The 14,193-nt window shown below is 49.7% G+C and overlaps 1 protein-coding gene across 13 annotated transcripts in view; it reads right to left on the reverse strand.

Moving 5' to 3' along the window:
- Positions 1–3,414: 3,414 nt before the first annotated feature.
- arhgap12b (Rho GTPase activating protein 12b) overlaps positions 3,415–14,193 on the reverse strand; it is a 101,387-nt gene continuing 90,608 nt past the window's right edge. For 3 of the 13 annotated variants that reach the window (XM_028433909.1, XM_028433898.1, XM_028433897.1), the window contains one exon: positions 3,420–4,644. In XM_028433909.1, coding sequence (XP_028289710.1) covers positions 4,470–4,644 — 175 coding nt within the window. In that variant the 3' untranslated portion in view covers positions 3,420–4,469. Of the gene's footprint in view, positions 4,645–14,193 lie in introns of all 13 variants that reach the window. The other 10 variants (XM_028433902.1, XM_028433899.1, XM_028433901.1 and 7 more) reach the window with 9 other exon arrangements.

The following is a 14,193-nucleotide window of genomic DNA, read 5'->3' on the forward strand; positions in this document are numbered from 1 at the left end:
TTAATGCTAAGACAATGTTAATGCTACCTTAATGCTTGGCAAATGCTAAGTCAATGTTAGGCTAATGCTAAATTAATGTTAATGCTAGGCTAATGCTAATCCTAAGCTAATGTTGATGTTAGGCTAATGACATAGTGTTGACGCTAAGCTATTATTAGCCTAATGCTAGGATAATGCTAATGCTATGATTATGCTAAACTAATGCTCAATTGATGTTTGGCTGACGCTAATGCTAGGTTAATATTAGGTTAATGCTAAGCTAATGTTAGATTAATGCTAAGATAATGCTAATGTAGTGTTCGACGATGCGGGCCAGTACCTGCATCCTCACTTGCATTTTCTTCAGGAAAGGTGTAGATGATGAATATGGTTGATATCACTGATATGAAATGTATTTCCATAATGTGTCACTCTGCAGGTCACGTGGTAATGAGGCTTTCACATGTAACAGACTAAAATGCTGTTCCATGTATTTCATCTTCACACACCGTCCTCTTCAATCAAGCCTTTGCTCATCTTTTTTTTAATTTCCAAAGCTGTGGATAAAGTCCCAGGTGTGTAGCTTGCACCCACTTAGCGGTCGGCCCACCTGTGAGTGCAGCAGCGGTTGAGCTGCACCTCCATAAATCTTTGATGCTTTTTTAATGGCATGTTCACATTACCTGCCCACACCTCGGCCTCCGTGGAGCAGTCTGGGCCAGCAGTGAGCTGATCAGCCAGCATATGGACCTCTTCAAACACTCCCAGCCTGGGCTGCGGTCACACCCATGAATTATAGAGGTGATCTAATTGTTTTCTTATTTGGAAATACTGCGAGCGCTCCTCCCTGTGGTGCAGTCCTAACAGCCTGTGGTTTTCAGCAGGACTAATGACTCACTGCCGACCTCCGACACCTTCTTTGAATGTAGGGTGGTCCCACCCATCAAAACAGCCATTGCTAGAGGAACAAACTGTGCCACCAAATAACACGTGGGCAATGACAGCAGGCGGAGGAGGCCAAGAACACAGAGGGGTACCTACATGATACATCTACAAATAAATATACCTTTACACTGCCATGGAAGGGAGAACCAGAATGAATACTCAAAGTTAATGAGTCAACACTTGGATGCCCTTCTGATAGTCCTCCACTCCACGTGTTAAAAGGAGCTTTTAGGATCATAAAGAGTGATGTGTCAGTTTGCTTTGAGTTGACAGATAAGGTGGTGAGTCAAATGTTTAGATATCAGGCGTAAAGGATTAGGCCCACTGACAGCGTGCATCACCCTCATGGATGTGTTTCACTCTCATCCTGAAGGATGCTGCTCAGAGACCAGAGATAAAACAGAGCATCTCAACTTTTTTTTTTTTTTAATGAGATGAATGTTGTCTTTAATTAACAGTTACACAGGATCAAACAAACAAATGCAGAGCTCGAATACTTTTATTAGTTTAACTTGGGGTTGAGGGTAACTCCAGTTTTTGGCCAACATGCATAAATGACTGGAAATTCATAAAAATGCCTCAATTATGGGCGTGGCTCCTGGAGATGTTAAGACACACCCAATCTTTACTACAAAATCTCCAAAGAACAATCTATTAGAGCTCTATTTGGGCCACAATAGCGCGACACAATATGGGCAGAACCATCCGAAATAATTTTTTGTAGTCTGAACGCTTTACAGCCCAACACTATTTAAAGCTGTGCACGCACACAGCTTAAAGGTGCCTCAGGTTGCTCTCTCCCACTCCCTCCCCGTTGCTCTGCCTCCAAACTTTCCAAAGTCCCTCCTCAGAGGAGCAAACAAGCTAACGTTAGTCCATCAGCAACGTCACAGTAATATAACATGCTCTGTTAAAAGCATATTACTGCAGCGCTTCTCTCTCTCAATGTGCACACACCTCAGCAGCAGCAACAGTGTCACTTACAATACCCACACTGAGGCTGCTGCGTGCACACAAACAACACATGCACCACAGATTTCTAGTGTAACAATTACGAAATGAAACATAATGTAAATCATATACTCCTCCAGACCATACACTGTAAAAAGACTCCAGCACGGGAAAGGGGCGGGGCCTGTGAGCAACAGCTGTCAGACAACCCATCAATCACAATCCTGGCTCTGATTGGTTCTTTTTGCTCGGTCGTGATGTATTCTGGCAATCTGCCAAAGGCTGCAGGAGCAGCAGGCGGCGGGACTCAATGAGTGTTTTTTTCACACAAACTACTAGTTTGATGTAAAGCTATCCTTACATGGTGACAACTTTAGCAAATATGACAGTCACTTTTATAAGAGTTGCAGTGTTACCTTTAAGAACAAGTACTTTACATGTTTTCAAACATAACTTATTCATTTACCAGAAATCATCTCCTCAGTATCCTTTTGTACTTCTTTCTCGCACTATGGAAACACATCACCTGACCTGTCATTTACCGCGCAGAACCCAAGCCAGCTTGAAATATAGTATAGAAAAAGTATTAGCAGATTCCGCCTGCTGCCAACACTTCTGGATAGCGCCCTCTGCTGGTTAAAAAAGTACTGCGATTCATTTTTACAGTATTGATGTGAATCGTGATACCTATGAATCGATTTTTAACTGCCTTATGATTAATCGTTACATCCCTAATCAATATTATCATTTTTAACAAAAAAAATCTGCATTATGAAACTCCCTAGTTTTAATGTATTTGTTTGTTAATCTTACACTTTCACTCTCCCATTGTGCCCCCAACCCCCCCCCCCACCCCCCACAATGAACTACTAATTATATCTCTCTCTATTCACAATTCCCTCAGTCCGACCTACTCACTACAGATTGCAGTTGACAGGTGCTAGTTTTTATAGAAGTATTGGTGATTTGCAATGAAAGGAATCACCACAATGTCAAAAATCACCAATTTCAGAATTAGCTAAATTTGGATTTTAACAGCCTGGTTTCAACCCATAGAAGGTAGTCACTCTTACACTCTACAACAAAATATGAATATGAAATACTTTGACCAAAATGTCAACAGTTGGGCATTAATCAATCAACATTATTTCACACCAAAACATAGTTTGTCAGCTAAAAATGTGGTTTTGCAGTTTAGTTCTAATAACGGTCCGCACTCCGCAGCCACCCTTCCAACTCCACATTTTAAGCAGATTTGTCACAAGTCAGTTAAAGCCTTGCCAGGGTTCCAAGAAGCAGCTTTGCTCAGCACTCGCTGCACCTCCAGCGTCTTAATCAAAAGTGGCATTGTAGCAATTACCTAATTAGACATCAATTAATCCTCAGCCTTCCCGTTTGTCCTGAGGAATAACGACAAACCGACCTCCTCCAACAGAAAGAGCAGATTAATGGCTGCAGAGGCTTTGCTGCATCAGAGGAATCTGCAGTAATTCTGGCCAGTTGATTTCATAATTAACAGCCAGGAATATAAAGGATTGAGAGAGACATAAAGGCTTAATCACTCAGGTCAATAGGCTGGGTATCAGAACTGTGTGAATTCATTGCATTATGTGATTAAAGCTGAGGGAAAGGGAACCCCACAAAGCTCATGAGAGTATAAAGCAGCCTCAGCATCTCATTCACTTTTTTTTTTTATTACAGATAAACTTCACAAACCACATTTAGCTGGAGAATTACATTCAATGTGTGCACAAACAAAGACACCCGCATACTGAAAGAACAAAAACATACTTTTTCCTTTTGTTCAGTCGATCAGTGTGGTCAGATGCACCAAATGTTCATCAGTAGCTGTTACTTCCCTACTGCTCCGTTACAGCTCATTGAAAGCTAACGTGGACCGGTCCCCACACTGACATGTTCGCAGAACTATCAGTCTGAGGGTAAGAGATGAGTTCCTGTATCCCAGTGACGACATATCTGGATGTTTGCCACTGAACGGCCTCCAAAAGCCTCACACAAGTGTTAGCACAAGGACATTACACTGGACAAAACATCGACAGGACAAAGGAAGTTTTTATGCCACAGATGATTCACATACGCGCACACACACACAGATGTACACACATACATACACAGTGCAAGTAAGGAGGATTCACCAAAGTGAGGACACAACTCAAAGTTTGTTGATTCTTTGTTTTCCGATCTGAAGACACTTCGGCCGTGACAGAACAAAACCCCACGACACAGAAAATGATCCAGTGGAACCTGCTTTAACCGTTGCAATGCCCCAGGAGCTCCTGCTGCGATCTGTCATGACTCCAACAGGGAATTAAACCACTGCTTCACAAATACTGGAGATCCTGCGTATGTGGAAACACACCTGAATACACAAATCCACCAAATAACAGACATCCACATGACATTACGGCATCACTGTGACAAAACTCCATCTGTGGGTTTTGTTTTGTTGTAATTCATCCCAAAAACCTGAACAAGTGCAGCTCTGCTGTAAACAAACAGAAGTCAGATGTTCTGTCCTGATTGGTCCGTGGTGATGCTGAGTTCAGTCTCAGAGTTAAAGGAGGAACTTTGTTCTACCTTCCAAAAACACTGTCGTACTCCAGCAGTATGAGCTCCACTATCTGGTTCTGGTAAACCATGTACACGGCCATGTTTCCTGTCTCAGTCTCTGGCCGCAGCAGAGTGGGTCCGAACACAATGGCTACGCTCTGCGTCGTCATACGGTTGGATTCACTGTGGTCGATCACCCTGAAGATGGATGAAGAGGGTTGGGATGACAAAGGTAACAGTTCAAAGGTTAAACATTATGATCAGCTGGAAATCAGTGATCAATATAAACTCTCACTTTAACATACTTCTGTATGTGTTTTTATTAACGGTGGGACTCAATTAATTTGAGACTTTGTAATTAATTAATCTGGACTAGTCTACATTAATGGCCAAAAAATATTTGACACAAGAAGCAACGTTTTTCAATTTAAATGGATTTTGGTTTATGACTGAATCAATGAAAACAAATTAGCTTAAACAAGAAAATCGTATTTATTATTTTCATGATTGAGTGCTAACATAAACGTGCGCAATATGAATAAAGAATATTATGATTGCATTGCAACCACAAGCTATATTCGTGCTTTTCTGGATTTTTGTGAACTTTCTAAAACAAATGTTTTGGATTAAATTAAAAAACATCACTTAGTCCAGAACATTCCAGAGAAGTGGAAACTGAACAGTGTAAATAGTTAGAATATCAGTGGATATCATCAAATAATTTAGTTTGAAATAGCTTTTCTACATAGTAGTTGATAAGTTGGGTGAGACGATGCTATCGGCAGCAGCGATTCTAGCCCCGCCCACATCCTCTACCACAGAGAGGTCGACTGTCCACTACAATCATTTATCCACTGACTTTGTTAATTTTTCACTCATGAATTTATTTATTTTGGCTCTGAACCCTGTCTGAGTGTCCAGTGTGGATTGGAGACACTGTCTGCTCCACTAGGACCATTGTCCCTGCTAGCTGCTACATGTTTAGCAATGAGGTGCTAGCTGCTACATGTTTAGGATTGAGGTGCTAGCTGCTACATGTTTAGCAATGAGGTACTAGCTGCTACATGTTTAGCATTGAGGTGCTAGCTGCTTCATTCTAGCATTGAGGTGCTAGCTGCTACATTTTAGCATTGAGGTGCTAGCTGCTACATGTTAGCATTGAGGTGCTAGCTGCTACATGTTAGCATTGAGGTGCTAGCTGCTACATGTTAACATTGAGGCGGAAAAGCTCCGGTGATCGGCAAACTCTTTCTTGCACAATTTGCACACAGCTGAGCTTTTGTTTTCCATCCGGTTATTTAAAAAAATGAATGAAAAACAACTAAAATAATAAGACAGTCATCAACATCCCCCACCAAAAAAAACGAAACAAGAGAAATAACTCGGGAAAAAATAATTGCGCGCTTCTCACTTTCTAACTCCATCAAGGTATAGATACCCTGAAGCCACACACAGAATTTGGTGATCTATCTTAAACCGTTTCTGATAAAAGCTGTCCCCTTTAACTCGGACAGATGGGCGGACGGAGCTCAAACCTATATCCCCCTTCCACACTTTCATAATTGAGGAGATAAAGTCCCAGCCCTAGTTTTTATTTGTAACTTATCCTCAAACGTCTGTAGTAACGTTTCCATTTTTAAAATTCCCTCAGCTTTGCACACTGTGGCGCTCGGAGCGCCGCAGGCATGATCACAACAGCTTTCTTAAATAGAATTAACATCCCTGTGTGCTAAACAATAACACATTCATGGAGGAAAACACAGGCAGATTAAATCCAACTGCTGATGCACACAAAACTCCATACACTGAATGTCATGCTATAAATTTCATAGGGAATGAATTACAGCAAACATGGCACCATTTAAATGCAAATTAGATAGTGGGGCGAAAGATTCACGCTAGCTTTAGTTTGTGTTTGTGCCCACAGGCCGATGGGAAGAAGTCGCGCTAAACAGCCAGGAGACGAGAGAGCGCACGGATCCACGAGAGGTTCAGAGCTCTACGTTCTTCAGGTGTGTGTGTGTGTGTGTGTGCGCCTGTGTTAAAGACAAAATAAAAACTAGATCATGACCATTAAAGGTCCACAGTGTGATGTGGGAGACTGTGTGGCTGCTCTAAAACCAATGTGTCCCCTTTGTCCCATTACTTCTGCTCTCACTCTCATCCTTTTACTGTAATGTGTTGTTTTATGTGTCTGGCATTGGTCGGCCCAGTGAACGGCGATGGAAACAAGCCTTCTCTAACGTGTTGAATATTTACATATGTGTGTTTACTGAATTTTCCTTCCTACAGATAAAGAAATCTAGTTATACAGTATATCAGAAGAAGTCCCTAAAAGTCAAAGTCAGGGCTCAATGAGTATATATTGTGTGCTATATACTATAAGTATGATTAGGATGATGATTGTTCCCACTGACGTATACTTCTAAGTTTCCCAGATGCATTTGGAACCAACAACAACAAAAATCTGAATCACACTGAGGCTAAATATCTGTTGATTCCCCATCATGGAAAGTTCTGAAAACATTTTAAGTGAGAAAGTGACCAAGTAGAATATCAACATGTGGTCCATAAAACTCACAGAAACACATTTCAAGCTAACATTTTGGAGATTTTTTTTTTTTTTTTTTTTTTACCTTGTTTGCACATGCTGTTGAAGGTTAACACTACAAGAAGTGCAATCTTTTAACAGCAATGCATATTTTATTATTGCAATTAAATAAATGAATTTATTTCATTGCATAATTGTGACCATCACCAGCCCTCCCTAGGGAAGGGTAAATACTTTATTAAAGGGAGGATGTAAAAGAGAGAGGGCAGTGTTACACCAGGGTGAGGGGGGTGGGGGGGGGGAGTTAACAGGGAGGAGGGATACAAGATAGGAAAACGAATGGGTGGGGAATAATCAATAAGTTTCAAGTGATGTGATGTGAAATTGTGGTTGTGTATATTGTGCTTATTGTTGTGTTATCAAGCCAGTCTGGTGACCAGTGTGCGGCTTAGGAATAATGATGGTGGCTGTGAGCAGAGGAGGAAGTGAGTGGAAGTTACATAGAACAGGTATTTGGGAACAACGTGTCTATGGTTGAGCCCAGTATGAGTGTTATCCCACAGCCCGAGGCCAGTGCGTCCATGACAAATGTGATTCCAAGAGCCGCTACTGCAAAACCCATAAGCCGCCCCCGGGCCCGAAGAAGCAGTCGGGCCAGCAGAAAGAGCGAGAGATCTAGGGGCCCCCGGCGACCACCCCACGGCCAAGCAGCCCCCCGAACGCCCCCAAGGTCCCAAGCCGAGAGGCTGCCATTGCCCCCCCCATACACACCCGAAAAGCCCCCAAGGAGCCAAGGACCCAGCGCACCACGCCACCGACTCCAACCCCCAACCCCCAGGCCCCCCAGCCCCCCACCCCCCCACCACCACCCACACCCCCGCGCCCAGCCCCCCGAGGGGAGGGCCCAGAGAGCCCCCCGCCCGAGACCCCAGCGGAGGAGCCAAAGCCCACGCCCAGCAGACGACCAGAGCCACGCCGAACGGGCAGCCGGCGGCCCCCGCCGGTGAGCCCAGAGCCAGCAAGGACCCGACCCCAGGCCAGGAGGACCCGGAATGGATGCAGCACCAGGAGCAGCCCGCCCAGGGCGAACGACCACACCCCAAGCCGCATAAGGTACCAGGGGGCCGCTGGGAGTCCCCCCGCCGGTCCCCAGGCACCCCAACCTAGCCCCCCCGGGCGCCCCAGATGCTGATGCCGCCCGCGCCACGAGCTTCAGTTCTTTAAAGCCAGGGCCCCCTCCAGAGGCCAAGCCAGACCGCCCCGCCGGGATGTGGCCCCCTAATTTAACCCCGACACTCTGCCTCACGGGGGACTGCCCAAGCAGGGGCCGCACCAGAAGGTATGCAAGGGCGCGGCACGCGCCACCCGCCCCAGAAGACCCCCGCCAGGACCGGCCCGGCCAGCCGGCCAAGCACCCCGGGCCCCAGGAGCACCCCCAGGGACCAGGACCCCCCAAGGGCAAGCCCCCGGGCCAAGCCCCCCGGGACGCGCCCCCCACCCCAGCCCAGGTCCCGGCCACAGCCCAGCAGGACCGCACAGCCCCAGACGGCACAAGGCCAGCAGCCCAGGGCCCGCCGCCCCCCGGACAGCGCAAGCCACAGGGCAGCGCCCCCCGCCGGCCCGCGAGCAACCGGCGACCCCCACCGCGGGGACGGAGGCACCCCAACGGCACACATCCAGCGCGGGACAGCAGCCCCCAGCCAAAGATGCCCCGGACCCACCCACCAGTCCGCAGATGGCAGGACATACCCACCAGGCGGCCGAAAGCAACCTCAACCATCGGAACAGCTAACGCCGCCCCCCCAGTAAACAGCATCATCCCGAGGCGCCAAACAACCCTGCCCCAACCCCGGTGAGGACACCAGCACCCCCCCAGCACACCCACCCCCCAAACCGGCGAGGCAGGCCGCCCCGGGCCCGCACACCGCGGGGCCCGCCCCCAAGGCCACCAGGAGACAAAGCAAGCACCAAGCCACACCCAAGGGGGAGAGGCACCCCCGCGCCCCACCCGGCCGACACAGCCCGGAAAGACCCCGCAAGGAGAGACCCCGGCAAAGCCCCCCCGAGACCCACCGCCACGCCCGACCGCACCATCTTGATGTGCTTTTACTCTATGCAGTGGCCCAGCCACCAACAGAGGGGCCAGGCCCCCACCGGAGAGGCCCAAATATGTGTACTAACCCACCACCCTGTTATGGTGCCTCTCCATTCCCCAATGGAGAGGCACTTCCCGATCCCCTGTGTGAATGTGTGTGTTTGGTGAATGTATGGGGTGTAATTAAAAGAAGGGGGATGGAGGGGAGCGGTGCTCCCCCTCCAGCCTCTGTGGATTTATGTGTATGTGGTGTAATAGGCCGGAGGGTGTAAATGATGATACACCCTCCGGGGGGTGACATGTTGAGATGCGATTAAATTGGAGGGATTAGTAGGGCAACTAGAGGTGGGAGGGCCGCCCCCATGCCACTACATAGTAACACAGGTGGCGGCCCCCTCCACCCCCAGCCCCACCATCCAGCCCCCCAAGGGTTGGGTATTGGTGTGTGGTGCATTTTCTGAGTGAGCCAGACCAGCTGGGAGTGGGGTGAAGTGAACATGTAGGAGGCCTGTCCAGTGTGAGCCGGGCCCGTCCGCGTGGCGGGCCACGCGAGAGGGTAGATGGCGCAGACGGGCAAGTGGCACTGCGGGCCCCGGAACAGCACAGCCGGAGACCCCCCCCACGGCACCCCCCCCAGACCGCGCCGGCCCCGCGGAGCACGGCGACACCCCCCACCCCCGGGCACAGCCAGGCACCAACAACATCCCCCGGCGCCCCAGGGGGCGACCCCCGGCGCCCCAGGGGGCGACCCCCGCCGCCCGCCGGCCCGGAGCAACGCCACCCCGCCACCAAGGGGAGCGGCCGAGCAGGGGGGAGGCCCATGCCCGCACCAGGGCCAGCACAGGCCCACCCGGCGCCACAGGCCCATTTTGGAGATTTTTGGAGACCCTCCATTGTGTTACTGACAAAAGACAAGAAGAGATGCTTTTATTTTGAAAAGGGGATATTTGACTTTTAGCCTGAAGCCAGTTCCAGGACGATATTACATTCCGCTCCCAATAAGCTAGGGAGGGTTATCAATTAAAGGGAAAGTTACATTTAAAAATTTTAAGTGTTCCAACAACATTGAAAAGTCAATATCAATTTGTGGAGTAAAACCATGAAACAGAATGAGTGTGGAGCTACATAATGTTCAAACATACAGTAATAAGTTAAAATGTGTCCCAGATTTTCATAGACAATCCAGTTTATATAATAATGCACTAACTGAAATGTTTATTTTTCATATGCAGTGACATTTTCCAGTTTTCATAAAACAAGTTTTTTCTGCTTGTTAAGCAGCACTGATATGTGTCCATGTTTACAGAGAAGTTGATCATACGAGCACTGAAATGACTGTTTTCTGCATTCATTTTGTTTATAATGATGAACAACATTTTGGTAAAGCATTTTTTTGTCTCAGTCTTTCCTTAAAGACTTAAACATAACAAGGACATGTGACTATAGGTTGTGGTCAGAGTGTGTTAAGAAGAGCCACTGTGCAGTATACTCCTCCATGAACCGCCACCTTAACGTGGTGGAGGGGTTTGAGTACCCGAATGATCCTGGGAGCTATGTTGTCGGGGGCTTAATGTCCCTGGTAGGGTCTCCCAAGGCAAACAGGTCCCAGGTGACGGGTCCGACTAAGAGCGGTTCAATAGCCATATATGAAAGATAAAAATCAAAGGCAGTTCACGTCGCCCGGATTGGCGCTACCGGGGCCCCACCTTGGAGCCAGGCCCGGGGTTGGGGCTCGAGTGCGAGCGCCTGGTGGCCGGGGCTTTGCCCACGGGCAGAGCCCGAAAGGATGATGTGGGCCCGCCCTCCCGTAGGCCCACCACCCGCAGGAGGGATCGTATGAGGCCGGTGCAGTGTGGATCGGGCAGTCGTCCAGGGCGGGGGGCCTTGGCGATCTGATCCCCGGCTACAGAAGCTAGCGTTAGGGACGTGGAATGTCACCTCTCTGGCGGGGAAGGAGCCTGAGCTTGTGTGCGAGGTGGAGAAGTTCAGACTAGATATAGTCGGTCTCACCTCGACACATAACAAGGGCTCTGGAACCAGCCTTCTCGACAGGGGTTGGACTCACTTCTACTCTGGAGTCGCCAATGGTGAGAGGCGCCGGGCCGGGGTGGCTATACTTCTTGCCCCCCGACTTACTGCCTGTACGTTGGAGTTTACCCCGGTAGACGAGAGGGTAGCCTCCCTCCGCCTTCGGGTGGGGGGACGGATCCTGACTGTTGTTTGTGCCTATGGGCCAAACAGCAGCTCGGAGTATCCACCCTTCTTGGATTCCTTAGAGGGAGTACTGGAGAGTGCTCCTTCTGGGGATTCCCTCGTTCTGCTGGGGGACTTCAACGCTCACGTTGGCAGCGACAGTGAGACCTGGAGGGGCGTGATTGGGAGGAACGGCCCCCCTGATCGGAACCTGAGCGGTGTTTTGTTGTTGGACTTCTGTGCTCGTCACAGATTGTCCATAACAAACACCATGTTCAAGCATAAGGGTGTCCATATGTGCACTTGGCACCAGGACACCCTAGGCCGCAGTTCGATGATCGACTTCGTAGTCGTGTCATCGGACTTGCGGCCGCATGTCTTGGACACTCGGGTGAAGAGAGGGGCGGAGCTGTCAACTGATCACCACCTGGTGGTGAGTTGGCTCCGATGGCGGGGGAGGATGCCGGTTAGACCTGGCAGACCCATACGTATAGTGAGGGTCTCCTGGGAACGCCTGGCAGAGTCTCCCGTCAGAAGGAGCTTCAACTCCCACCTCTGGGAAAACTTCAACCATGTCTCGGAGGAGGCGGGGGACACTGAGTCCGAGTGGGCCATGTTCCGTGCCTCTGTTGCTGAGGCGGCTGATCGGTGCTGTGGCCGCAAGGTAGTCGGTGCCTGTCGTGGTGACAATACCCGAACCCGTTGGTGGACACCGGGGGTGAGGGATGCCGTCAAGCTGAAGAAGGAGTCCTACCGGGCCTTTTTGGCCTGTGGGACCAAGCGGAGTGCAGCCACGGCGGTCGTCGAGGCAAAAGCCCGGACATGGGAGGAGTTTGGTGAGGCCATGGAGAACGACTTCCGGACGGCTTCGAAGAGATTCTGGACCACCATCCGGCGTCTCAGGAGGGGGAAGCAGTGCACCGTCAACACTATGTATGGTGCGGATGGTGCGCTGCTGACCTCGACTCGAGACGGTGTGGATAGGTGGGGGGAATACTTCGAAGACCTCCTCAATCCCACCGACACGCCTTCCAATCAGGAAGCAGGGCCCGGGGACCCGAGAGTGGGCTCTCCTATCTCTGGGGCTGAGGTTGCCGAGGTGGTTAAAAAGCTCCTCGGTGGCAGGGCCCCGGGGTGGATGAGATCCGCCCGGAGTTCCTCAAGGCCCTGGATGTTGTGGGGCTGTCATGGCTGACACGACTCTGCAACATCGCGTGGACATCAGGGGCAGTGCCTCTGGATTGGCAGAATCGGGGTAGTGGTCCCCCTTTTTAAGAAGGGGGACCGGAGGGTGTGTTCCAATTATAGAGGGATCACACTCCTCAGCCTCCCCGGTAAGGTCTATTCAGGGGTACTGGAGAGGAGGGTCCGCCGGATAGTTGAACCTCGGATTCAGGAGGAGCAGTCCTGGCCGTGGAACTGTGGACCAGCTCTACACCCTCAGCAGGGTCCTTGAGGGGTCATGGGAATTTGCCCAACCAGTCCACATGTGTTTTGTGGACCTGGAAAAGGCATTTGACCGTGTCCCTCGGGGATTCCTGTGGGGGGTCCTCCGGGAGTATGGGGTATCGAACCTCCTGATAGGAGCTGTTCGTTCCCTGTATGACCGGAGTCAGAGTCTGGTCCGCATTGCCGGCAGTAAGTCGAAATCGTTTCCGGTGAGGGTTGGACTCCGCCAGGGCTGCCCTTTGTCACCGATTCTGTTCATAACTTTTATGGACAGAATTTCTAGGCGCAGTCAGGGCGTTGAGGGGGTCCGGTTCGGGGGCCTCAGTATTGCATCACTGCTTTTTGCAGATGATGTGGTCCTGTTGGCTCCAACATACCGTGACCTTCAACTCTCACTGGATCGATTCGCAGCCGAGTGAGAAGCGGCCGGAATGAGAATCAGCTCCTCCAAATCTGAGTCCATGGTTCTCGACCGGAAAAAGGTGGAGAGCCTTCTCCGGGTTGGAGATGAGGTCCTGCCCCAGGTGGAGGAGTTCAAGTACCTCGGGGTCTTGTTCACGAGTGAGGGAAGGATGGAGCGAGAGATCGACAAGCGGATTGGTGTGGCGTCTGCAGTGATGCGGAGTCTGCACCAGTCCGTCATTGTAAAGAGGGAGCTGAGCCAAAAAGCAAAGCTCTCGATTTACAGGTCGGTCTACGTTCCAACCCTCACCTATGGTCATGAGCTTTGGGTCATGACCGAAAGAACAAGATCGTGGGTACAAGCGGCCGAAATGAGTTTCCTCCGTAGGGTGGCTGGGCTCTCCCTTAGAGATAGGGTGAGTAGCTCAGTCATTCGGGAGGGGCTCAGAATAGAGTCGCTGCTCCTCCGCATCGAGAAGAGCCAGATGAGGTGGCTCGGGCACCTAATTAGGATGCCCCATGGACGCCTCCCTTGTGAGGCGTTCAGGGCACGTCCCTCCGGAAGGAGGCCCCGGGGAAGACCCAGGACACGCTGGAGAGACTATGTCTCTCGGCTGGCCTGGGAACTTCTCGGGGTCCCCCGGAAGAGCTGGAGGAAGTGGCCGAGGAGAGGGAAGTCTGGGCCTCCCTACTGAGGATGCTGCCCCCGCGACCCGGAAACGGTTAAGCGGAAGAAGATGGATGGACTGTGCAGTATACACTTGGCTGTCATTCATGTGAAATTGATTGACAATGTTTTGCATTTTTCCAGTTCGATTATTGATTATCTCCCCTTTAAATGATTAAAAGTCATTTACACATGTTGATTTACATATCTAAAATGGAAAAAAAACATGAATTCCGTAACATTGCAATATATGTTTATTGCTCTTTAACTCAAAATTCCAAAATAAAGTTCAAGTAAGAATATAAAAGTACAAAATAATGCATTCAGAGTCAGAAAGTGCTTTTCCAACAAAACAAACTTAAAAACACACCTTATGAAGTGTGTGTGTGT

Source organism: Gouania willdenowi, chromosome 20 (assembly GCF_900634775.1).
Source record: "Gouania willdenowi chromosome 20, fGouWil2.1, whole genome shotgun sequence".
Taxonomy (NCBI): Eukaryota; Metazoa; Chordata; class Actinopteri; order Blenniiformes; family Gobiesocidae; genus Gouania; species Gouania willdenowi.